This window comes from Poecile atricapillus, chromosome 3 (genome assembly GCF_030490865.1).
Source record: "Poecile atricapillus isolate bPoeAtr1 chromosome 3, bPoeAtr1.hap1, whole genome shotgun sequence".
NCBI lineage: Eukaryota > Metazoa > Chordata > Aves > Passeriformes > Paridae > Poecile > Poecile atricapillus.
This window is the reverse complement of record NC_081251.1, coordinates 24,089,269-24,115,581: the sequence shown is the minus strand read 5'-3', so window position 1 is coordinate 24,115,581 and position 26,313 is coordinate 24,089,269. Positions and strand designations below refer to the sequence as shown.

The 26,313-nt window shown below is 39.0% G+C and overlaps 1 protein-coding gene across 3 annotated transcripts in view; it reads left to right on the top strand.

The window, feature by feature from the left end:
* Positions 1 to 25,995, top strand: part of GCLC (glutamate-cysteine ligase catalytic subunit) — a 36,814-nt gene extending 10,819 nt beyond the window's left edge. Inside the window, exons 2-16 of one of the 3 annotated variants that reach the window (XM_058834085.1) lie at positions 3,313 to 3,425; positions 4,227 to 4,409; positions 6,967 to 7,080; positions 7,832 to 7,890; positions 7,982 to 8,118; positions 13,770 to 13,844; positions 14,652 to 14,768; positions 15,578 to 15,716; positions 16,242 to 16,354; positions 17,033 to 17,125; positions 17,849 to 17,953; positions 20,289 to 20,370; positions 20,467 to 20,570; positions 20,663 to 20,783; positions 24,289 to 25,995. In XM_058834085.1, coding sequence (XP_058690068.1) covers positions 3,313 to 3,425; positions 4,227 to 4,409; positions 6,967 to 7,080; positions 7,832 to 7,890; positions 7,982 to 8,118; positions 13,770 to 13,844; positions 14,652 to 14,768; positions 15,578 to 15,716; positions 16,242 to 16,354; positions 17,033 to 17,125; positions 17,849 to 17,953; positions 20,289 to 20,370; positions 20,467 to 20,570; positions 20,663 to 20,783; positions 24,289 to 24,494 — 1,761 coding nt within the window. In that variant the 3' untranslated portion in view covers positions 24,495 to 25,995. The remainder of the gene's footprint in view (positions 1 to 3,312; positions 3,426 to 4,226; positions 4,410 to 6,966; positions 7,081 to 7,831; positions 7,891 to 7,981; positions 8,119 to 13,769; positions 13,845 to 14,651; positions 14,769 to 15,577; positions 15,717 to 16,241; positions 16,355 to 17,032; positions 17,126 to 17,848; positions 17,954 to 20,288; positions 20,371 to 20,466; positions 20,571 to 20,662; positions 20,784 to 24,288) is intronic. The other 2 variants (XM_058834086.1, XM_058834087.1) reach the window with 2 other exon arrangements.
* The last annotated feature ends 318 nt before the right edge of the window (positions 25,996 to 26,313 follow it).

Below are 26,313 nucleotides of genomic sequence, written 5' to 3'. Positions count from 1 at the left end.
GAGCAGGTTTTCCTTGTATTGGCTCATAATTAGTTCTGATACTTCAAGTATTTGCTTTAACTAAGATTGTATTTGTTTTTTTAATGTGTTTAACTGCAAACAGTAATTTGTTTTAGGCTTGTTCTGTGTTGGAACAGGGCAAGGGGTTGGACTTTCAGCTTTTGCTTTGCAACCTTGCTAGCCAAACTGTTGTTCTTTGCCTGGTAAGGTACCACAGAACTTCTGTGAGCCAGGCAGACCAGGGGTGGTCAGAGAGATTCATCCACTGAAGTTGGGTGGGGCATTGTCTGTCGGCAGGGAGGAGCTGGGATGCCACATCTTGTCCTCAGGAGCCTTGCAACATGTGCCAGCCAGAAGACAGAGGTGTGCAGGGTTTGCTGCACAATGAGAGCACTGACTGGAAACTTGGGTCCAAAGTGGCCATGACAGGGTGCATTGTCCTCGCTGGCTCTAAGCAAGGCTGCTGGTCAGCCATCTGCATCAGGAGTTTGATCTGATGTGTGTTTTTCTTCTTGCTAAGAAGCCTAGTTAAAATTATATAGAAAAGTGAACTCTAAAGAGCTCAGCAAAACAATGAATTATGAATGTTGGGTGAAGTCCCTCATATTTGGCCTTTGGACTGGAATCTCTGCCAGGCGTGCTGTTTCTCCCAGCTTGGCTGCATTTCTCTGAACTTTGTTGTGGATAAAAAACATGTGAGGAGTCTGTGAATGATGACCTGAAGTTGAATGTAAAAATGTGTGAACTCTGAATTTGTTTCTTTCTTTGTAGCTGTAGGCTGAATCTTTTGATGAGCTTAAATTACATTCTTTAAGGATGCCCATTCAGTCAGTCCCTCTGTTGTCAAGATACTCTGTGGGTTTCTTGGAGCTGTTGGCAGCTGTCTGAAGTTTTTTCTTTTCTCATTAAAATTAATGGCAGATCATCTGTGTGTTAACACAGCTTTGAAGATTTAGTCAATGTTTCTGGAGGCAAAAGTAATAGTTGTTTCTAAAGCTAGACACTTAAATGAAATATATTCATTACTGTATTTGAAATATGAAACACTTTGATTTCTTTGGGTTTGCCTTCTTGACTTAGTGTTTCTTTACACTTTTGCCTTTTTTATTAAACTTGCAATTTGGTTTATAGAGAAATACAGTCTTCTCCCTACCAGCTCAATACAGCTACATTTGGAGAGGGATTTCTAGGACAGGAGGCTAATCACAGTAGCATACTCATGGAAAGGTGGACAACTTTGGGTCTCTCAACAGCAGCTGCAGTTCTTGTGCTCTCCCTTCTGCCCCCACTCCCACAGGCAGTGTGGGGAGAAGCCAGGCATGTGGCGAGCTTGATGCCCATTCTGTGTCCATCTGAATGACTCACACCTGTGGACTCGTATAGCTGCTCTACATTAGGCCAGCTCCTAGTGAGAATGTTACTTTTAAAAAGCAGGAGATGATGGTGAATGTGGTAGGAAACTGGAGTCCCTTTTTCTTTCCAGTATTCAAGGTCAAGTGACACTGGAGAGACTAGTGCTGGGCAATAATTAAATCAGTGCTCAACTGTATTCTGATTGACTATAGTCTGTAGTTATCTCAAGTAGATTATTGTGGCATAATACACAGAATTGATAAAATATACCATGCAAGAAAGTGTGATCTGCACAGAAACCAGAAATAATTTTTTTCTTCAGGAGATTAAAATTTGATTGTAGAAAACATAAAGCAAATATGTATAATTGCTGGATGAGTCCCTCCAGAGTTTCTCTGATCAGATTCTGTAGAATTACAAGCACTCTTGGATAATACTGTTTGTAATTTAATCACAAATCCCAACTAAGGATTATATTTTTTGTCACAGTAGCAATAACTCTTCCATGGACACTGAAGCAACCAAAAAACATAAAGACTACAAATCTACTTACAGTGTGTTGTTAAACATGGCACAAGTTCCCTGTCTTTTGGCAAGCTGCTTACCTATTTTCATCAGACTTATGCACAAAATAGAAATTGCCATGAGTTGCTATGCTGCAACTTTAACATGAGCATCTTGTGTGAATCTGGGACTGGAGCAGTCACATTTGTTAAATACAGAGGGATGTGGCTCTAGACAGTGTTGGAAAATGGAACTGAGGAGCACAGTGCACCTCTGACACTTCTAGCTGTGAAATTGCAATCTGAATTTTTAACTGTAAGTTGATGTTTGAATTAGATGATTTTTGGAAATCTTGGAGGCAGTGGTTTGAGAGACTCCAATAAAAGGCACTGTCTGTCACCACTGGTTCAGCTGGGGTTTGAAAGCCAGTAGCCTGGTAGTGCATTTCCATGTGCGACTTCTGTTCTTTCATGGTAGGCACATTGTACTACATTGCACTTGGGTGCTGGTTTGTCTTTTACACTTCCCAGAGCATTGCTAAGCATCCTCTGACCTAGAGGTATTAGCAAATAGAGTGTACCCGCAAGTGTTAAAGGGCTACAGGGTCCAAGCAGCTGTTGGCTTGCTGTGCTGGGTAGCATTCTAAAAGTCTTTACAGGAGTCTTTATTTGACTGCAAGTGTGGATGGAGATCAGGAAGTTTGAAATGAGGCTGTTCCAGGTTTGGCTGCTTTCAGATAATGTCTATTAGGGGAACATACTGTAAAGTGCTGGGATGCAGCTGTCATGAGTGGCTTGCTGGATCTAGGGTTGTAGCTTGGTGCAGGGACAGGGGAAGAGCTTTGGGGACAAGATATGCTGCTGGGCAGGGGGAGAAGAAAATGCAGCAGCAAAGCTGAATCAGGCAGGGGTGGAAAACACTGTGCTGTGCCAAGAACTGAAGTGTAATAATGACAGGACTGATGCTGTCACCAACAGCTGTGGGCTTTCTGTGGTGTAAATGAGACACAGTGCTAGTCTTTAGTAGCTCCAACAAGTTGTGGGTGTAAATGGATGTCTTGTAAAATAACTTTTGGTTTTTTTGTTTGTCAGCAGGAGAGACTGTAACTGATGGGATGACAGTGAAATGTTTGTGGGTTGCATATAGCTTGCACGGGGTTTTAATTCTTGCTTTCTAGAAATAATGTGGAGGCAAGTACAAATTCATTGTCTCCAACTAGAAATGGAGGGAAAGAAATGTCAAGGAATTTCAAGCCCTTATTCAAGATGAAATAAGCCTGCAACCATCTTTGCCAGTACTGCTTACTGCATGTAGTTAGTAATGTTTTTGAACCTTCATAAAGTTCAGTGTATCTTTTTTTTTTTCCACCTGATGCTTGAAATTGCATGCCAGTGTGTTTGTGTCTGAAGAAAACCTTATTGTTTAATTGTTTGTTTTGTTTTTATTATTTACAAGGTGGAATATATGTTGGTAAAATTTGACCATGAAAATAAGAAAGTGCGTTTGGTACTCTGTGGTGAAGAAGTTGTTCAAACACTGCAAGACAAAGGGGAGAAGGTAAACCCCAAGTGAGTAGATGTTTCCAGTTTCTATTTTTTTTATCCTCCTGTTACGATACTGTGCAAAATTTTGTTAACCTGTTTTACCATTCAAGTCTGCTATTGTTAAAACTGTAAACCACAAATACTGGTATTTTCAGATAAATCTGGGGTTCAGGAAGTGAAAGATTTTGAGCACACTTGCAGGCAGGCAGTCCATGCACTTTTTGTATTATGCTTTGAAATAAAGGAGGATGTAATGGTGAGCCCACAGAAGTTGCAGTTTGTCTTGCTGTGATGTTGTGCCTGTGTGTATGCAGTAATCCGTGTCCCATAAAGTACATGTGCATGTGTACTTGCTCCTGTACCTCTTGACTACAGGAGCAAGTGAGGGCTGTATAGGGGAAGCCTGTTGTCTATAGGAGCACTCTTGCATTTTTGGAAGAACTAGAAGTGTAGATGTAAGAATGCAGGGAAGTTTTCCCCTATCCTTTCCTGTGGAAAAGCAGCACTGATCTATATTTTCTGGTTTTGGTTAAAACCCCAAGAAAAAAAGTTTGAGACTGATGCTAAGAGTGACTGCAATTTGGTGAAGGCAAATCCTGCTTATTTTATTACACAGCAGCACTATTACTGCCAAACTGCACCTTGCTTTCTTTTCACCACTTCCTGATGGTTAGGTACATGGGAAGGTACACTGTGTTCCTTTGTCAAATATTCAAATATAAGAGACTTTTCTTGCAAGTGGTATTAATTTCTGAAATTCTTACAAATAATTCATCTTTTTTGAAGTTGCAGAAATATTTAAATGTGCTTCTTCTTTTATTATAGTCACCCAACACTCTGGAGACCAGAATATGGAAGTTACATGATTGAAGGAACACCTGGACAGCCATATGGAGGAACCATGTCTGAATTCAATACTGTTCAAGACAACATGAGGAAAAGACGTCAAGAGGCTGCTTCTGTACTCAAAGAAAATGAGGCTGTTTGCACAGTGACATCATTTCCAAGGTGAGATGGTTGTTGAAGTGTAATGCTATGTTTCCTGTTCTCCTTTTACACTTTTTCTACTTATTGCATATAGCTAAACTGTTCAATGAAATAGAGAAAAATATGATTTGATTAAAATAGTTTAGCTTGATGTTCCAGTCATGTTTCCTAAAATTTTTATTGCAACAAGACAAGCAAATAAGCATCTTTTACATTTTTAGGTTGCTTCTAACCGTGTGATAATTTTGTATTAGGAGAGAATATTGAATATTTGTAACATAAAGTGTTAAGTCTAGAGTAGTCTATACCATCTTGAGTTGATACAGAAGATTATATAGAAAAGATTTCTCTTTACCTTTTTGCAAACTGTGATCTTTATAAGTAGCAGTTTTGCAAAACATGGCTAACCTCATCTATTTTTAATAAAGTACGTGCAAGCTTCTGGTAGTTTGGGGCACCTGAACTTAATACATCTATTATACAATACTCTACTTACTGAATCTAGAAAGGAGAGCATCTCTCCTGGGTTAATAATACCCTTACAAAGGATAGATTTCATCCTTTCTACTGTTGTAAAGGAATTATTGGAGAAATTAAATTTAGGATGAACTTTATTATCTAGGAGAAACTGTATTTTGTGACATTCCTTTGCAATATAATTCTAGGCAGAGATTTATTACGTTTGTTCTAACTAGCCTGGTCAGAGAAGTGAATGAAGATATAGTTATGCTTATAATGGTAAAAAAGTTGCTCTGCAGTAGAAGAGAAATGGGTGGCCTTACTGGCTAGTTTCTTGTGTAATACAGAATGCAATAGCCCAAGATGCTTGCTGAGAGGAGGAACAATACAAACTATGCCTTAGCAGCAGTGGTGCCAAAATATCTGCATAATGCCCCACGAATGCTGTTTTAAGAACACTCTGTTAACAAAATTTACTTTCACTTTATTAGAGTTATACTAGATGTAATAAAAGTTTATTTAAAACAGTGGACAGTGGTTAAGTAGTTGTCAGTGTATTAGAGAATTGGGTTTTTTTCCCCTGCAACCTTACAGCAGGTACATTATGTCATTTAATAAGTTTTACATGCAAATGTTTTGGACCCAGTCCTTCAGGGAATAAAGGTAGAGGGGTTCTTCATCCCTTGTAGAGACAGATAAATACTTTTTACATCACTGTAGGAGCAGTACATTGGACTTGAGTGAAAGCTAGTAAATAAACTGTAGTTTGTTTATGACTTATGGGTCATTCTGAACATACTTTCATTCCTCAGAGATTTCTCTCCCTAGGCTAGCCTAATTTAGTTTATTATTTCTGCCTTTTGCTATCTTGCCATCCAAGTCCTTGTTGGTTTGACTGGACTCTTGCTAACATGTATTTCTGAGGCTTCATGGGGTTGAAGTTTTTTCCACATCATCTCTACAATAATATGTGCATATGACTGTGTGCATCTGAGCATGTACACTTGTATATAATAAAATTTGTGCATTTGAAAAAACAAAAAAATTTGTTAGAGTGCTGATGGAAGAAAGGTAAAGAAGTAAGCTTATTCAAATTACAATAATTCAGTTAAAAGTGAGCAATTTGAAAATGCTTAAATATTAAAAAATTCTAGCTTAAATACTAAATGAGTGTCCCTAGTTCTTAAATCTGTGAGCACTCACTGCTCTACCAGAAAGTTGCTTTCTTTCTTGAGGACTGTAGGGATGCAGTTTACAATGTAGCACTTAGGTAAGTGAAGCTGGCTTTAAAAGCTGTAGGACAACTTACTGAAACCAGGAAGAAGAAACAATATTGAACATAAATAATATTCTCAGAAATGTGTTTTCTGATATCTTGACTGGTTTGTTTGTAATCTGCTAACTTTTTTTAACCATCCAAATACTAGAACCTTTCAACACAATCAACCCTTTTTACTGTACAACATGGAGAAACTAATCTGATGCTTTACCTCAATCTTGTCAAATGTTCCTTTGTCTCAGCTGTACTGAGAGCTTGTTCTTGTTTCAGGTGACTCTGAAACTTAAAATGGAGTTTCTCAAAGGGGAGGGCTGTATTCTGAGTAGCTGGCATATCTCTCAGCATTTTACACCTAATAGCTGCAATTTTTATTTGCTTATGACACTTGTCTCATAAGGGTTTTCAGAGCTCTAGAAGTGCTATAAGACTTAGGATGTGTGTACCACTTGAAACTACCTCTAATTCTTACAGAATTTGTTAAGCATGTATTTTAAAAGTAGGGCTGGATAAATTACTTTGGCAGTTGACCTGAATCCTCAAGATAAATGCTGAAGCACATAATGCAGCTGCATGTCAGTATTAATAACAAGCACTAGCACACTAAAATGTGTGTGTACCCCACATAGTATTGAAGTTTCCTGCTTCAGCCGCTGAAAATGTCCATGTTTTCTGTCTAATGATAGACTAGTGGGGTTTCTTTAAAAAAAAAGCTGTGTTAACCACTGTGGAAGGTGGTTGTTGGCTGGTTGTCCACTAGAATCCTAATCTCTGACCATCTGACCGTTCTAAAATCACAGTCTGTTTTCATTACAGCTTGGATCTCATTGTTCTGTTACACAGGTTAGGGTGCCCTGGGTTTACACTGCCAGAATATCAGCCAACACCAGTAGAAGGAGGAGCTTCAAAATCCCTCTTTTTTCCAGATGAAGCCATCAATAAACATCCTAGATTTAGGTAAGACTATTTGGGAAATTTGAGAACTTGAATATTTTGTCTCTACCTAAATATCATAGATATATCTGCAAATTCTTTACATTACTGGAATAGAGAGCTGTGTAGCTGGTTGCTGCAGATATCACAAGGACTTGCACAGAAATAGTTGTGATGACTTGTATTTTCTTTTCAAAGTGTCTTGAAAATTAATTGTTAAGTAAAAGGAACTTTATATAATAATTCACACTATTATGGGGCAAAAAATGTTGATTTTGCTACTGCAAAATTGTTTCTAGATTGAAATCCTGTACCTAAATGCTTCCATCACGGTTAATCCAGCTCTCACTTAGGTATGTCACAGTGACATCTCTGTACTCAGTAGCTTGCCCTAGTTACTCTGAAATGGATGATGTACTTCTCACTGTGACGTGAGACTTTGGACAAGGAAAATTATTCTTTTTAAAAACTAAGCATACCTTTTAATTTGGCCTTGGATTCTTCGGGTCTGTACCCGTTTGCTTCTGACTCTTTTATCAGTACAGTACTGTGAAGTCCATCAAAATAAGACTGACTTTAGTGAAAAAAAATTCAGTGTTGTATCTTTTACAGTCTGCCTTAAAACTAGGAAGAGAAGCGTCCTGAAGGAGAGTGCTCAAAATAAATAAAAAGTTGACATTCTGAAATCCTAAAAATTGTTGAGAAAGTAACTGCAAATATATTTGCATAAAGAGAAAATTTCATGTAATTCAAAAAACTTCTTTTTTTGTCATAGTACACTGACCAGAAATATTCGACACCGAAGAGGAGAGAAGGTTGTGATAAATGTACCACGTGAGTAAATTCAGTCTTATCTTGGTTCTTTTTCAAAACAGTTGTTTAGTCTCATGCTCTGAGTTACTGAGTGCCTGTATTTTCCACACAGTATTTAAGGATAAGAACACGCCGTCACCTTTCATTGAAACATTTCCTAATGATGATGGGGAAGCAGCAAAGGCAGCTAAGCCGGACTACATATATATGGATGCTATGGGTTTTGGAATGGGAAACTGTTGTCTCCAGGTAAAATGCATCTGCTTTCAAGATGTTCTGCATATTGTCTTTTCTAAACACTTCCCTTTTCAAGACTTGTCTTATGTCTACTTTTACTTTTTCCAGCTGATGTGTTGTACATCAGTGTGGCAAAAGGGGAGATAAAAGAACAAGTGGTGTATCTAGTATTCTAGTCTTAAAATCCAAGTATAGTGGATTCTGTGGCCAGGTTTTTCTAGCAGAGGGGCTGCAGGGATGGCTGCTATGAGAAGGTGCTTCTTCCATGAGAAGGAAGCTTCTCCCATCTCCAACAGAGCCAAAGCCAGCTGGCGCCAAGACAGACCCACCACTGGCCAAGACTGAGCCCAGCAGTGACAGTGGTAGCACCTCTGAGATAAGTACAATAAGGAGGGGAAAAACTGTGCAGTGGCACTGCAAATGAAGATAGGAATGAGAATATGTAAGAGGAACAGCTCTACAGGCACCAAAGTCGGTGAAGAAGCAGGGGGAGGAGGTGTTCAAGGTGACCAAGCTGAGATTCCCTTGGAGTCTGCAGTGAATATTGTGGTGAGGCAGGAGGTTGGCATTGGAGCAGAGGTCCACCTGCAGCCCTTGGAGGACCCCCCCACCAAAACAGGTGGATGCATGAAGGAGGCAGGACCTGTCACCTCATGGAGTACTCATGATGGAGCACTCAGTTCCTGAAAGACTGAACCCTGTGAGAAGGGACCCATGCTGGAGTAGTTAAGTGTAGCCCATGGGAAGGGCTGTTGTGGTTTAAACCCAGACAGCAAATAAGTACCATGCTGTTGCTCCCTCACACACAAGTATACCCCCTTGCTTCTGGTGGGATGAGGAGGCAAATCAGAAAAAGGTGAAGCTTGTGGGTTGAAATAAAAATTGCTTAATAATTGAAATAAAATATAATAATGATGGAAATTAAAATTAGAGAGTGGGGGAATAAAACTCAAGAAGAAAGTGGTGCTCAGCAGTACAGTTGCTCACAACCTGCTGACAAATGCTCAGCCTGTCCCCAGGCAGCAATTGGCCCCTCCCAACCAACTTTCCCAGTTTATGTACTGAGCGTGATGCCATATGGTATGGGATATCCTTTTTACCAATTCAGGTCCCAGCTGTGCTCCCTCCTGGCTTCTTGTACACCTGCTCGCTGGCAGAGCGTGGGAAACTGAGAAGTCCTTAATTTGGAGTCTGCCCTGCTCAGCAAGAACTAAAACATCAGTGTGTTATCAACATTATTTCCATACTGAATCCAAAACACAGAATTGCACCCAGCCGCTGGGAGCAAAATTAATTATCCCAGCTGATGCCAGGACAAAGACTCACATTGGAACAGTGAACATGTTCATTGGAGGACTCTCCCAGGGAAGGGACCCCATACTGAAGCAACAGTGTGAGGCGTCCTTTCCCTGAAGGGAAAGGAGCAGCACAGACAATGCATGATGAACTGACCACAGCCTTCATTCCTCAATTCTCTTGCTCTGCTGGGAGGGGAGGAAGTAGAGAATTTGGGAGTGAAGTGGATTTTAAGATTTGGGTTTTATTTCTCATAATTCTACTCTGATTTGACTTGTAATAAATTCAGTTAATTTCCCCAAGGTAGGCCTGTTTTCCTGTGACAGTTACTGGTGAGTGATCTCCACCACACCAAGTTGTGTCAGTGCTGGTCTGCTGGAGGGTAGGAGGCTCTGCAGAGGGTCCTGGACAGGCTGGATCAATGGGACAAGGCCAATTGTATGTGATCCAGTAAGACAAAGTGCTGGGTCCTGCACTTTGGCCACCACAGCCCCATGTAGAGCTACAGGGTGGGGAAAGAGTCTGGAAAGCTGCCTGGTGGAAGAGAACTTGGGGATGCTGGTTGACATCCAGCTGAACATGAGCCAGTGTGTGCCCAGGTGGCCAGGAAGGCAGGGGCATCCTGGCCTGTGTCAGCAGTAGTGTGGCCAGCAGGAGCAGGGCAGGGATTGTCCCTCTGTACTGGGCACTGCTGAGGCCACACCTGGAGTGCTGTGTCCAGTTCTGGGCCCCTCACTGTGAGAAAGACACTGAGGGGCTGGAGCGAGTCCAGGGAAGGGCAACGGAGCTGGGGAAGGGTCTGGGGCACGAGTCCTGTGAGGAGCAGCTGAGGGAGCTGGGGGTGTTTAGCCTGAAAAAAAGGAGGGTCGAGGAGACCTCATTGCTGTCTACAGCTGCCTGAAAAGAGGCTGTAGCCAGGTTGGCGGCGGCCTCTTCTGTCAGGGCCAGGACAAGAGGAAATGGCTTCAAGCTGCACCAAGGGAGGTTCAGGTTGGAAATGAGGAAGAGGTTCTTCACAGAAGGGGTGATTATTGGAATGGGCTGCCCTGGGAGGTGGTGGAGTCACTGTACCTGGAGGTGTTTAAGGAAATATTGGATGTGCACTCAGTGCCATGGTCTAATTGACAAGGTGGTGTTCAGTCATAGACTGGTCTCAGTAATCTCAGAGGTAATTTCCAACCTCATTGATTCTGTGATCTCTCCCTGGCCTTACCTTGATCCGTGATCCTTCTGTTACATTTTCTCTTCCTTGTTCAGGAAAAGAGGAGTGATGGCTTTGGTGGATATCTGGCATTCAGCCAGGGTCAATCCAGTACACCAGGTTTATTTGCTTGTGTGTTACGGCTTTTTTTCTGCTAATATTCAAATGTAATTGGATGACTTGCTGAGAGGGTTTCTTGAATTTGTCAAACCACAAGCACCTGCTTCTCAAACTCCAGCACTTTGCAAGTGTGAAAGGTCATCTTCCACTCTGGTCATCTTTGAGGCATGACCAGATGACACTGTGGAGGTGAAAACTGAGCTGTCTTGTAGAAATGGGAGAGGTTTTTTAGTTATTCATTTTGGGTGTTTTCCTTCTTCTGCACCCTTAGAACTGCAGAAGCAGGGAGCGGCAAGAGGTTGTAGGAATATTTTTAAAAATAAGTAGCTTTCTGTTTTTGTAAAATTTTAATTCATTGACAAACTCCTACCATGAACTCCTATAAAGTTTCTCATTCTTAAATATTTTTAGCTATCTGCTAAGGAGTTGTTTTCTCACTGCTTGTACCACAAACCTACCACATCTATGTGGGTAGTAGTCTTCTCTGACTGTGTGCTGAAGGATATCTTTGATTCTGTTTTCTCTCATTAGAACATGCCCACTTTTTGTGGTTTTTTGTAATTTGCCTGAGTTATTCCTGTCTTACAGTATCTTCCCTTTCACCCAAATCCAGGTGCTGAATATTATGAGTGCTTTAATCCTTTCATTTTCTGTTTGCTTTAAATGTTTCTCTGATGCTGGGCACTAACACCTTAGGTAATCATGGTTTATTTGAGTCTTGATAAAATGTGCCTGTTGCCACCACAGTCTTGGAAGCAGAGCTAGGAAGAGGCTGGTGTTAACTCTCTATGGGATTAAAGGAAATTCTCCAGGCTCTTCTTATTTCATAGCAGAGAGAGAAAACCTCATAAAAAACACTCCCTTTGAGCTTGCAAAACTAGAAAAGCTATATAAATAAAAGTTCTTGACAGGTGCTACATACAGTTTCTTGTAGATTAGGGCAAACTAAAGCTAATCTGATGAGATAGTAAAGTGTACATAATACTGTATGGTTTACGAGGTGTTAGTTTGCCATGGTTTGTTTTATACCATCTCTCTTATTTAAGACCAATAAAAGAAATGCAGCCTTATTCAGTCATTGTATGAACTTGAAAAACATTATTAAATTCCTTTTTAAAGGAGTACTATTTTACTATTGCATACTGCTACATTTTATTACTACATTCTGGTAATCAGTGGCCAAATTCAAATTTGGTAGTCCTGTTATTATCAAAGGGAGAATGAAAACAAGGCTGGCAGCTGCTTCTGTATTAACTGATAATTCCTGATAACTGACTAGAAGAAAACATGTATGACCCACCTATTTTTTTAAGGTAGTTTGTAGTATATATGCTTCCTCTCGTGTTTGGGGGGTGGTCTTGTTGTTTTGGGTTTTGTTCCTTTTTTTAGTACTGCACACCAAGTGACAACTTGATGCATTTCCTGAGGTAAAAATAATGTCCTGATGAGCTTGGGCTGGGATGGCCTGCATTGGCAGTGCCTATAGGCCTTCTGGAGAAGATAGCCGTGCCCTTTTCCTCTGTAATGGGACATTTGTTTAGAAACCATGTTGAATATCAGATTTAAAGTGGTTTGGAATAAACATAAAAGGAAAGGGGAGGCAAATTTCACTGTCTGGAAAAAGAGTGTAAGTATCCTGTCAACCCACCCCCACTTAAATGCTGGCTCCCTAGTGCTGAATCCAAAATTAGTGATGAAAAATCGTACTTTCCTGCTTTTCTGCAAGATAATTAATTAATCTTGTCTTTTAATCCAACTGGGTTTTTGTTTGTTTCCTTTTTTTTTTTTCCTGAAAAAACAAAACAAGCCACTTGAAGGATAACATAGAAGGAATATTTCTCCACAGCTGTTTTCTAATTTGGGATGTTTTCATGAATATTGGATGAAGATTTAAAAAGACAAAACAAACACAAACAAATCCCATATTTCCCCTATACCACAATCATCAACATCCCCCCAAAAAAATCCATCACTGAGGCACCTGTGAATTCAGGAGTTTTGGAGGGATTTGTTGGTTGTTTTTTAAAGTCTTACTTGAGGTGCAATTTGGTTTAGTGGCAAGCTGAGAAGAACATTAGTGTTTTGTGGGATGCTCTAATTAATATCCTTGGAAGAGGAAAGCCTGTGTCAACTGGAATTCTTCAAGACAGTGAGCAGAGATGTCAATTGGGAGCTGAAGCTTGTTGTATAATATTACAGTAGTGGTACAGGGGTACATTCCCATCTAAGTTTTCCTCTGATCTGTGAATACATGAACTGATAAGACAAAGGGAGTTTTGAGACTGATCACTCTGTGCAGTTTTAAAATTCATGAAGTGTTGGTTTGCAAAGTCTAGAGGGTAAGGTCTGCTACTATAAATGTGTCTTCTGTTTGATACTGCTTTGAGTAAATTTCACAGAAATATTACAAAGGAGTTACGTATTCCAGTGGCCTATCTGTGGTAGGGCTTCCAAAGCATTAATGCCTTCTGCAAATAATTTTTCTTTTTTGTTTTTTTTTTTTGTTTTTTTTTTTTTGTTTTTTTTTTTTTGTTTTTTAACAGTAGACACACAGATATTCTTTTTTTTCCCACAGTTTTTCAGGATCAAAGGCATCTTGAAATGTTCTTTAAAACAGGATTAGCGTCACATAAAGCAAATGTTAAATCTACAATAGAGTCTGACTGTTGTTCTAAGTAAGTAGGTTCCTGGCTTACTTCCTGAAGGTGCATTATTCACCCATGTGTACTCAAGATGTTAACTCAGTTTTCTTTGATTCTGGCAAGTGTTTATATATTCAGCCTCACTGTAGAAGCATTATGGTCTGAAATCTTTTAATGAACATGGAAATGGCATGGAAAGAAGCTTGTAATATAAATGCTACTGATAAGTGGGGCAGAAATGTGTCCAAGACTTGGGGGGAAAACCCACACAAAAAAAACCCTAACAAAAGAAACAAAAGCTTTTAGTATGTAAATAATTTTATTATATACTTTATTTTAAATCTAGGAAGACTGCTTGTTGTATGATTATAGAAATTTGATAGCAGCTGTACATCTTCCAACAGGTAACATTTCAAGCTTGCAGCATTTCTGAAGCAAGGTATCTCTATGATCAGCTAGCTACAATTTGTCCCATTGTGGTAAGTAGTGAACATCTGTCAGATGAACTCTTTCTTAGTGGCAAAAACCACTATATATTAAAAAAAAAATACCCAAATTGCAAGCTCACAAATTGAGTACTCTGGGAGAAGACTCTTTCTAGGTTGTCACATGAGTCATGTTAACTATTCAATGTGCAGATGACACCACAAAACAGATAATATCTGTTCCTTCTTGGCCCTTGTGTCTGTTTCTTCCCTTCTGCTCTCATTCCCACATGCATGAGACTTGTTGAATAGTTTTAGAAATAGATGTGGGTAGTTTCTCATGAAAATAAGGCAAGCTCGCTCCTTAAAATAATTTTTAGTTTTTCAACTGGTGTTGAAAACCCTCTGGTGTAACAGTAGTTATGAAAATAAAGTATCTGTCTGGTCTGGATGATGAGTAGATCCTGCCCTGAATGAGATATGTTCCAGCTGTGTTACTAAGGTGCTTGGCTAAACAAAAATAAACAAAATAAAATGATTGCCAGGTCAACTATGGAAGTGAGCAAGCAGAATACTTGCTGATTGCTCTCAAAAGTGCTTCTGCTTGTGTCATTTTTGTGTTCCTTAAATGCTGATCTGTAGAAGTAAAATTATTGGAGTGTCAGATGCCACTTCAGGAATGCTAACCTTTGACCCAGGCATTTTTTTGAGGTAGCAGTTGAGATATTTCTGCTATGAAATACATATTAAATGAATTATATATACTTCAGTTTCCTCTGAATCCCTTTCCAATGGGGTTGTATTTTGCTTTTGGTTCCTTGGCCTGTCCTTTGTCTTGATATCAGGCTGTTTCTATTTTAGATGGCATTGAGCGCTGCGTCTCCCTTCTACAGAGGCTACGTGTCTGACATTGACTGTCGCTGGGGAGTGATCTCAGCTTCTGTGGATGATCGAACACGGGAGGAGAGAGGGCTAGAGGTAAGCCGTGTTATGTAGTAGGTGTCTGGGTTTTTTCAGGCAAAAAAGTTAAATCTCCTTTAGTATCAAATTCTGCTTGTGCTCATCAGAATCCCTGATGAGGGAATATGATTGTCTTTGTGGTAAATACAGGAGAGATGGTGTAAACACTCACCTTGGCTGGTCAGTTTGTGTTAACAAATGCATATTTTTAATTAGGTATGGAATCCCAGTCTTCCACATCTGGCTGAAAAGGGCTTCCATGATGAAACTTTCTAATTTATGCTTGAGCCCAAAATTCAAAAATTGCACTAGGTTAAATAACAGGTAGTATGAACTAGAGCTAAATCAAGAGAGCCAGATGTCAGAACTTGTAGAGTTTCTCTAAGCAGGAATTTCCATTCAAGGCACTTACAAAATTACTTAAAATAAATACTTCTTAAAATTTACTTGAAATATTTCTTGAACTACATATTTTAAGGGCATCTCTAACAGTGTGCACATGGTGAAACTAGTATGTGTTTAATGCTTTCCAGGTGCTTGGGGTAATGGTGTATTACATCAGGAAAACATTTCTGCTTCTAGAGAATTCTGGTCAATGTGTGATGACTGATTTTTGCTCAGATATGTGTCTGCAAACAAAATAATCGTAATTCCAGAATCACTTTATATTGAGCCTATTTAAGACTCATGCTTTTAATAATTTTAATTGAAGTTGTAGGGATTTTTTTAAATAGGATAATAATTCTCAACGTAAGTGTCATTAGTGAGCAAAACTTAGGTAACATTGTTAACAAGCTGTTAAAATATTGTATTCTTAAATTATATAGCCACTGAAGAACAGCCAATATAGAATCAGTAAATCCAGATATGATTCCATAGACAGTTATCTATCTGAATGTGGTGAGAAATACAATGACATTGATTTGACAATAGACAAAGATATCTACGAGCACCTAATAAAGGAAGGTAAGTGTTTGCTTCATTATGAGCAGGTTAAGAATTATGTTTGCAGTGTGTGGGGATATTTTATGTTTTTATTCTTGTTTGTTACAAACATTGTGCAGCCCTCAGAGTGACTCCTACTTGGGAAGTATCTGTGCAGAGTGGTCTTGAGAGCTTTTAAAAAAGGGTTCACTTTTAACAGAAACTGTCCCTAATGCATCAAACTGAGTTTCTCTAGCTGGAATTCATGTTTTATTTTTATGAAGAGCTGAACTGCTTTAGGAAACATGGCACAGAATGCATCAGAAAACAGGAAGAATGGCAGCCACTACCAATATTCAGCTGCCATTTCCAAACAAGAACCTGTTTGGGTTTGGGTTTTTTTCTCTTTTTAATAATTTCCTTCCTTCCTGAAGTCATTGCTTTAACAGGATGTGGTGGGTTGAGGTAGCATTGCAGTGTTAGATACTTTCAGTCTTGTAAAAAAAATAATTTCCTAGAGCCTGTTTTGATATGTGTGAATTGTTTGTTTGCATTTTCATTTTGTAGGTATTGACCACCTTTTGGCACAGCATATTGCACACTTGTTCATTCGAGACCCACTGACTTTGTTTGAGGAGAAAATACATCTAGATGATGCAAATGAATCCGACCATTTTGAGGTTACGTCTGCTATAGAGGAATTTAATATATATATAAAAATATATAATTGCTTATTTTTATAATACTACATAATTGGAGGGTGGCTGTATTAGCTAAGAATTTTTTCATTAATTTTTCACTTCAGCCAGTTTTTTGCATATAACTTTGCAGTTATAAGCACATTCATTTATTCATTTTATCTTCTATTTAGAAGGTAATGGCTTATACTTCAAACCAAATAAAATATGAAGAGCCTAAATTATAACTATGTATATAAATGTTAAGGGGAACCATCCATTTTTAAGGCTTCCTAAAAACTGGTTTTTATTTTATTTATGTAGAAATCTCTCTTTTACAGATTAATGAGGTAATAGCTGTGGTAATATTAGGCCTTTTTAGTTCAGGATGTGTCAGCCCCTCATGAAAAAGTAAAGTCAGCTGCATGCCAATCCCTTAGGGTCTTGTGAATAATACTCAACCAAAACATCAAGAGAAAGCAGAACATATTTGCTCCTAGGATGAGTAGTTGTACTGTGAGCTTTAGGAAGTTACAGCACTTACTTTGGAACTGCTTTTCTAACCTGCTACACTGTTCCACGGAAAAGACTAGGACTCTAGTTATCTGCTTATTTTTCTACAATTATATTATAGAATTATGTGTATCTTGATTGTGACAGATTATTTCATGTGCTTTGCAGAATATTCAGTCTACAAACTGGCAGACGATGAGGTTTAAGCCACCACCTCCAAATTCAGATATTGGATGGAGAGTGGAATTCAGACCTATGGAGGTAAGGAAGACATCAGTATGTACAAGAGCACATTTCCTTTTAAGTGGAACAGTACCAGGCATTCTGCCATCCAGTATCAAACTCCCATTACTTGTGCTGTGTTTTCTCCCCTTTGATTTGCTAGATGCAAGTGAAGTGGACAGCAGTATTTAATCAGACACGGACTGTGGGAATGTAACTGACAGGAGAATCCACTGCAGCACATCAACGCATGCTAATGGATTTGGGGTGATGGGGAAAGGAATTAGGCTTGTATTAAAGCAGCAGTAAACAAAGCCCCATTTAGCTTCTAGAGACAGTATTTCTCCAGTACATTTCCTGGTACTGAACAATTCCACTGTCACGGTTTACTTTTTTCACAAGTGCTTTTATTCTATAGCTGTCTGTTTCTAAGCTCTCTGAATTTAATCCTTTTAAAGTAGAAATTTAAAAGCTACCGTACTTCTGTAATTAGACAGAGAGCCTGAAGGTGCAGGTTATTAGTCTCTTGAAACACAAGTGTGCTTTGCATCGAATTGCAGGGTTGAGTTTGTTGAAGTGTGTGCGTGCATTGAGCACTGGAAGTCACTGCTGGTGATGGCACGTGTGCATCACCCCTGGGCAAGTACAGTGTGTGTGAACACAAGTGCCAACATGAACATCCGAGTCAAACTGTTGCAGACTGTCCTTGCATGAGTCCTTGTTCCCACTAAAGTAATGGAATCTTACTCCTTTCATGTCTAGGTCCAGTTAACAGACTTTGAAAACTCTGCATATGTTGTGTTTGTGGTTTTGCTAACCAGAGTGATTCTGTCATATAAACTGGATTTTCTCATTCCTTTGTCCAAGGTAGGTGTGAAAGATCAGATCTGTTGGAGCTAAATGTTATGCATCAAGTCTGAATTTTATCCCCTGCAAGCTAGGAAATAATATTTTTCCACTTACAGAACAGTCATTTTTATCTTCCAGTCAGTTTTCATCTGTACCAGTACTTTGAATTAATTTAAACTCTACAGTATTAAAATAAATATTTTACTGCTGTCTCATGGAATTAAACATAGGCAAATGCTGTAGGAATTTCTGTGATGCCTAGCAGTGTGTAACTGCTGCAGAAATGTTGAGAAATCCCATTGTCACAAGGCTGTTTTGAGGCTGGAAAAGGGTATGTTGCCCCTGTTTTACATGCAGATGGGGAAATAACCTGTGGAAGTCAAAAAATACTGCTGATTCTGGTCATAACTGTGACTTGTCTTTAGACAGACAAGCCATGAAAAATGTACTTTTTCCTTAATCTTTCCCTCACAATTGCTGAATTGTTTTGTGTGAAACTGTCCTTGCATGTCCTCTTTCTGAGGCACTTGACCAAAAAAATGTCTTTTTGGATGGATGTTCCTGTGATGTTATAGGTAATTTTAAAAAAGATCTTGTAGGGCAGGGGAGCTTTTGACACACTGCTGGAAAATCCAGCATAGCCATAGTATCCTGTGGCTTTTCATAGGGTTGTTTAATTACAATGGAGAAAAATACTGAAGTTGTAAATTTACAGTAATCATACCATACATACATGGTATGATTTGATATGACTTCTAAAAGGAGATTTCAGGGAGTTCAGACTGCAAAAATAATGCAGCAGTTTAGCCCTTAGATTACATAATTACATTGTTATTTGAGTGTCTCAAAAGCAGCAAATTGTTAACTACCAGTTAAGAGTGAATAAGAGATCAGGTGCTGAAATAACCTGAACAGAATTGGAGGGCTGAGGGGCTTAAAATTACTTGAGCTTGCCAAGCAATTTGGCAGGTAATGCAACACAGAATCACACAACCATTGGTAAGCCTGTCTCTTTTAAGTAAAATAATAGGGGGTTATGGGGCTAATCTCACACTAATCTTGGCTGTCTGATTGAATGTGGTTGAACACTCGTCAGCTGAGACTGGAGTTCTTTCAAACTTTCAAAACAACCTGTTGTGTAAATAGGTTTCATAATATAAAATTAATTGAAAACAGCTTTGAAAGGTAAGAAGTAAGTGAAGATTTTGCATAGCCTTTAGTTAAAGATCAGACAAAGAATTCAGCAAATTATATCTCTTTTTCTGAAGACAGTATGGTAAAGCTGATGTCCAAAAGCTGTATGATGTTAATTCCCTGAGAACACAAACCAAAGAACTTGGACAAAATCTTCCATCCAGAAAGAGAGCAATGCTTATGTCATTTGCAGAGCAAATGTTGTAATTTGGAGGACTTCCGAGAAGCCTGAAATTTACAATTTTTTGCTAGCAATCTGAGTTTAAATATCTAACAGATGTTTGGGAATGGAATAGATACAAGTCCTGTACAAACTTATTTGAATGCTGTTTTTGAAAGTTTGTTTAATGCAGTGATAATTCTTCTAAAGACAGTGATTATTTTGTTAATAAAAGCAGCAAATTATGGCTAGGAAAATTGAAAATTTCTTCTTCCGTACTTATTTAAATTTCATCTAAATATGCAAAGAAGTCTGCCAGAAGGGATGCAAACTGTTAATCATAACTGTTCCTGTGTTTTCATCCAAATCTAAATTAGCATAACATGTTCTTGTCACTCTGTTAGGAATGGCGAGACGAACGACACAGACTCTCTTGGAGTCGATCAGGAGAATTTCTCTCAGTTTATTGCTTCAGGTCTTTTTTTATAGACTGATACGTCAAAAGTATAGAAAGGAAACTCTTATTGGTTAGTAAACTACTACATCACCATCATTGGTCAGTGGGGCACACCACCCCCCAACTTTCTCCTGCAAAGAAAACAAGAGACAGACAAACAGCACCTGCAAGGCTGTTTTCTGTCTCTGAGGATTGTTTTGAATCCTCCTTATGAATTTCCCAGGCCACCTTCTCAGGCAAGACTGAGAAGCTATGTGGCCTGCAACTTCTACAGCTCTCTGTTTCAGAGTTAGCATCCATATGTTCTAACATGATACTATTACCTATTCTGCTGGAGACCCAGTTTCATAAAATGTCATCTATTCCTGGGTTTGTCCTGGACCCTGAACAATGAACAAACCTTCACTTCACAGCTTGACCTTGTGTGATGAAATAGTAAGAAATACAGTGGATGTTTCAACTTATAAAACCCAATTGTGACAGTTTGGTAGAATCCTACTTTTCTAAAATGTCACAGATCTTTGAAATACTTTTTTTGCCAGGTGGATGAAAACATGAAGGTGGCCCAGAAAAGAGATGCTGTACGACAGGGAATGTTCTACTTCAGAAAAGATATATGCAAAGGTATTACATCAAGTAATCTGACTAACATTGTTGTGGATGTTTAGCGCATTTCTTGCCTTTTAACCATTTTTTCCTTTCCCTTTGTCACACATGAAGGTGGAAATGCTGTTGTGGATGGATGTGGCTCTGCACAGAATGGGACAGGCACCGATACAGAAGAGTACGCCTTAATGAGCATTGATACAATTATCAATGGAAAGGTCATAGCCTCTTCTACCTGGAATACATTCTATTCTACCCTCCTATAAACCAGACTGAGTGTGATTTATGCTTATTCTGTTCTCTTACACAGGAAGGAGTCTTTCCTGGTTTGATCCCAATTTTGAATTCCTATCTTGAAAACATGGAAGTGGATGTGGACACAAGATGCACCATCCTAAACTATCTGAAGCTAATTAAAAAGAGAGCTTCTGGTATGTTTGACATTTTTGGACATTGACTTTTTTGGCATTTTTCTACCTCCAGCTGGATAAGACCGATGGGAGCTGTGGGTGTCTCATTAGCTGTTGAATCATTAGAGCGAAGGACTGGAGTGTGTTCTCTGGCTTAAATCTAGTCCTATTTTTGATTTTTAATGTTTAGTGATCCATTTTTTAGAACTTAAATTAGGAATAACTGATAGAGTAACAATTATGGTTTAGATGGTAGTATATACCCAGTCCTCGATTTTGCTTTTCAACACTGTTTACTGCTGCTTTTGCCGCTGTATTGTCCATTTCGTAGTAGTCTAAACATACACATACATAGTCCACTTTGCCCTGTCAGTTGAGTATTGTAAGAGTGTTTGAGGCTGGGTCTGATAGTTTGCCTGATATTACTGGTGTGACTCCAAAGCTTACTCCTCCAAAGCATTCATAAGTCTAAACTCAGGTCTGCTAGATCATGGGACTTAGACTTTAGCTCACTGACAAGTCCTTCCATAAGTAGCAGAACTACAAGGCAGAGCAGAGCAGGCTCTTCTACTGTTTTTCCCATTTTGCAGTGTTTTTCAAGACAGGTTATAATGACTGCTTGTTTATGTTTCTTCTTAATATGCAGCAGTATAATGAGTAAAAGATGCAGGCTAAACTTAATTCAGAACTGTGTGCTTAACTGCATTGGTGTAAATAATTCAGCTAGATGGTTAATTTTAGCCTCATAAGTCAATAATTTTTTTTTCTTCCCCCTGTTCCCCCCCATCCTGAGTTTTAAACTAAAGTGTTGCATTCCTTTTTAATTCTTGAAAATTGCTGTAGAAGTTTCTAGGGTAACGACCTTTCTAAAGCTGAGGTGGAAATTGGGATTTTATCTTATCTGGCAATTCACTACTTTAGCAGTTCTTCAGAATGGTAACATGTTTTTAAACACTCCTTTGTCTGTTGGTTTGGGTTTTTTTCCTTCAGAGAAATGGTCTTGAGAAAACAAGGAATTAATAACTCTAGCAGGGTCTTTTTCCTAAGGCCTAGTGACCTGGGTCCAACCCCAGCTGCAGGTGTTCCCCACCAAAGAAAAGCTTTGCTACCTAGTGCAAAGTTTCAGGCATTGCAAAAGTCAGCTCCTGTATTTACACAGACCTAAAAGCTGTGAAAGCGAGGTAGATAAGAGTGTAGGTTTATAGTTCAGCTCTTATGAACTGAAATGACTTTTAAATGAGGCTTCTTAAAAGCTAGAATTCACAGAATGAAAAACCATTAGGTATTGTATTACTGTGCCACAATGTTTCTCAGTTGTGAGCTTTGGATTATTCCAGTTTACTCTTGATCTTAAATCAAGTGTTCCTGATCTGTAGCCTGTTTAGTATGAGTCATATCCACAAAGAGTGGCCATTTTTCAGATTTCTCAAATGGTGAGCACAGCACTCATGAGTTAAGATCACTGACACCTTAGCTGCTGTGGCTGTAACCTTGCCCCAGCATAATTCATTTGAGCTTCAGTCACCACCTCTCCTGCAGCACAGCAAGATATTACCCTCCTGGTCTTTGTATAGCTGGTGTGTGACTGCCACCACTCAAGTGAGACTACAGATTTGCTAGGCCAGCAGCAGCTGCTGACCAGCACCAAATATTAATGAAAGCAGTACTGAGGTAGCAGCATCAAGTTGTTCTTGTCCATGTGCTCTCATGGCTGCTCTCAGCACGGTAATCACAGAGCTTGATGAGCATTCATGGATTTCCATGATCTTTACCTTACCTTTCTTGAAGCAGATACACTTTTAGTCCTCCTAAAGTCATACAATAAGAAATTACACAATTCTATTATATGCTTTTTGAAAAAAAGTAATACTGTAGCTTTTCATGTTTAAATGCTCATCACAGTTATTCCATCATATGCCTTCTAGTTCCTGTGCTGTAGGATCATGAGGATCAAGGCTCAGTTGTCATCAGCATTCATAATTGTGCAGACTTCTCCAGTATATGGTTGCTCTGGAACTTAGTCCCTCTGCCTCTCCTTGCCTGAAGGTGTATCACACTTTTTGTCAGTCAGTGGTACTTTTGAGAGCTGCAGGCTGTGCTCCCAGTGAAGGTGTGCAGGGTTCTGTGGGGATGGGGAGTGCCTGGGCTGCCTGGCCACTAGGTGTCTGTGTTGGTGTGCACTGGACACTCCCCAGCTCCTCCAGCACTGATGCCTGCAAGGCTTGCACTTCAAACATGTCTCTTTTGAAGCTTCAGTTACCCCCTGACTCCACTGACTTTCTTGCAGGCCCCCTGCTTCTTGTTGGTGTCAGAAAGTTTCATGTTGAGCTTTTAGTGCCTTCAACAAATAAAGCCTCTTGAGTAATTTTTTTCCTGCCCACTTCTGTAGAAGTGTAAACTCTGGCCTCATTCCTTTAAAACATTACTTTTGGTTTTTGAACCACATTTTGATTTCTAGTAATCTTTCTAATTCTGCTGTTCTTTCTGGTACTTTCTGCAATTTTTCTGATTCGTCTTTGTGTACATCTGTTCAAAACCACAGCTAGAATATTTTTAAATAGTGTTGGATTCTTCTTACTTTTTATTTGTTTTCCTTCATGCTTTCTCTAACTTGATTCCTCTTGCTTTTTATAATATGCTTAAACGAAAGACTTCTGTAGTGGAAGCCCTTAACTGTTTCCACTCTCACAATGAAGCTGATGTTCCAGTAACTAGCCATGAAAGTTTTTCTATGCTCTTTGAGCATCCCATCAGCCCATCTTAATGACTTAACTGTTAGTGTTACCTTAAACTTGTAGTAGTTAAGGTTTGCTTGCACATGCTGCATTCAGGAGCAAGATTCATCAGCCTGGAGACTGGTCCATCCAGCCCCCAGCTGCTAATTCATGGGGATGCCAGTCTCCTGCAAGCAGTGTTTGTCATCCAATGACCTTGTATAGAGGTGCTGGGGACCCTTAGGCACCTGCTGACCAACACAAGAACTGGGGAGTGAAGCAGAGGCACTGTGTACAAACCAGAAATCAGTGTAATTCGGAACCAGCCTATTTTTTGCTAGAGTACCTGGCAGAGGGAGAAAGAATAGTAAGCCAAGGTTGACTGATCAAAATTAGCAGCTCAGTTGGATGGCTCAACTACAGACTTATTTTATATAAATGTAGTAGTAGTGCAGAGGTGTCTGTTGATTCATCTCAGCCAGATTCTCTGTTAAATGAAGTGTTTAAGACCTTTTGGTATTCAATCTGCTGGCAGCACCTGTTCCAGTTGCTACTTCTCTCTGCATTATGTCATTGAAACATCTGAAAGCTGGAAAATTGCACCAGATAAGTGGCTTTTAGACCATCAGGGATATGCCAGCTTAATTGTGCCTGCAGTTTAGCCATATTTAAAAACCAAAAAGTATAGGAATGTGTTTCTTACGAAAGCATGGGCTACTCATTAATTGTGTATATAGGACACAGAACATACAGGTGTTCTACTGCTAAATTAGATGTATAAACTGTGAAATTTAATTTCTTTTTGCCCACAGGAGAATTAATGACAGTTGCTCGATGGATGAGGGAATTCATTGCACAGCATCCAGACTACAAGCAAGACAGTGTGATAACTGATGAAATTAATTACAGCCTTATGTGGAAATGCAACCAAATCGCTCAAGGCCAGGCAGAGTGTCCTGAACTATTGGGTGTAGGATTTAATAAGAAACAAAGTGGAAACAAAACTGACTCTTTGTAATGAATGAATGAATGCTTCTTAAATAATAAAAAGATTAAGCCTTTTAGCAAAGCACTAGCAAAGATACTGTGAATCTGGTACAGTTTCATGGTGTGAAGACCAAAACAGGGATACTGCACTATAAAATGGGCCAATCTGCCTAATGTTCATTTAAGGCATCCTAAAATAGGCATATTCTTACTGTTAACGTTTATACAATATACATGTAAATAGTAAAATATTTTTATGATTAACATCAATGTATTTTAATAACATTGTAACTAAGGTTATTGTGAATTAGCTTGTAACTTTTTTATGCTTAATATAGAAAGAAAAATTGTCATGAACAGCTTTGTAAATGTAATGGTACTTGTATATTATATGCATTCCAGTTACTGAATGTTTACTGTAATTTTTTTAACCTGGAATGTGCTAACTAATTTACCTTATTGTGTAAGAAAGAAAAAAAAATCCTTCTGGATCTACCTGAATCACAGATACTTTTTCCTTTTGGGTTTTGAAAGTATATAAGAACAGACAAATATATGTGAGTCCCAGTTGGTAATCTTACAGCAGTTTCTTAGTTGCCACAAAACCTGCATTCACTTGTAAACTGTAAAACTCAGAGGAAGAGATCTGTCTTTATTCAGATAATGCAAGTCAGCCTGCCTGCAGATGCACAGGTATATTCTTCCCCTCTGAAATAAGCTATATGCTGTCTCAGTTCAGAAATCTGCCCAATGATTTCACAAAAAAGTAGTAACGGGAGATGTATCACAAGAGAGGAGGAAATGAGAGCTGGACATACAGCTCTCTTCACAACCAGCGACACCTGCTCTGGACTTCAGCCTGCTTGACTGCTCTTCTCCCACATTGTTGCTGTTCCCATAGTCGACAATGACTGCAGCACAAAACCAAACTTCTGTCTATTCTTCCTGAAGGTTGAGTTTTTCATTTTATCATTTTGTTAATTATAAATATTTCTGTCAGCATGTTTATTTTCTATAAGGTAATTTATGTAGGCGGCTGGGGTTACCTACATAGCTGAAGTTATAGACAACTTGATCCCCTCTAGAAAACAGTTTAAAGAGAAATTCTGGAATGCACTAATCCTTTGAATTGGAAGTTGGTGCGGGGAGTGACTGTAAACTATTTAAATTCAGCCATTGTATATGTAAATAAAGCAAACTTAAGGGGCCTTTTTGATTTAGCTTCTTAACTGATTTCTACAAGTGAATTGCATTAGGGTAGAAGACGCAAAGCTTAATGGAAGCATATATAAATACCTAAGGTGTAATGATTTTTTAAACAGAACTAATGCAGAAACTGCAGTGAGAGGTGCACCAAGAAGCTTTCATGTACTGAATTACACTTTGTTCTGTGTTCACAGGTGTGCTTTAGAGAGTAAAAAGAATGCTCTTTTTCTGCAGTGGTGGAATTGTTTTAATTAAGATGTAGGCATATGCTAGTTTAGTTTCTGTAATAAGGAAATAAAAATAAAATTTGCAGTATGTGTTGGTCACTTGCATGACTTGAACCCATGTTTTAAGATTAAAAAAGGGAGGAGTTGCATACCTGGCAAGTATAAATCACCCAGACTCACTTTGTTCGCAGTGAGGCTTCTCAGGACTCAGACAAATGGTCTGACACTCTTACAGCAAAGAAGTCCTTGATATTGTCAAGGTAGCATCTGTCTGATTGCACAGCATGAGCTGCTATGCTTGGAAAACCCCTAAAAATAGTTGGAATGCTTTTCTGCTGGTAGTGCATCAGTACATGTCCTTATTCCCTTTCAGTTGGCATTGAATCACCCTTCTGGCCAACAATGTGTCCTGTAAAT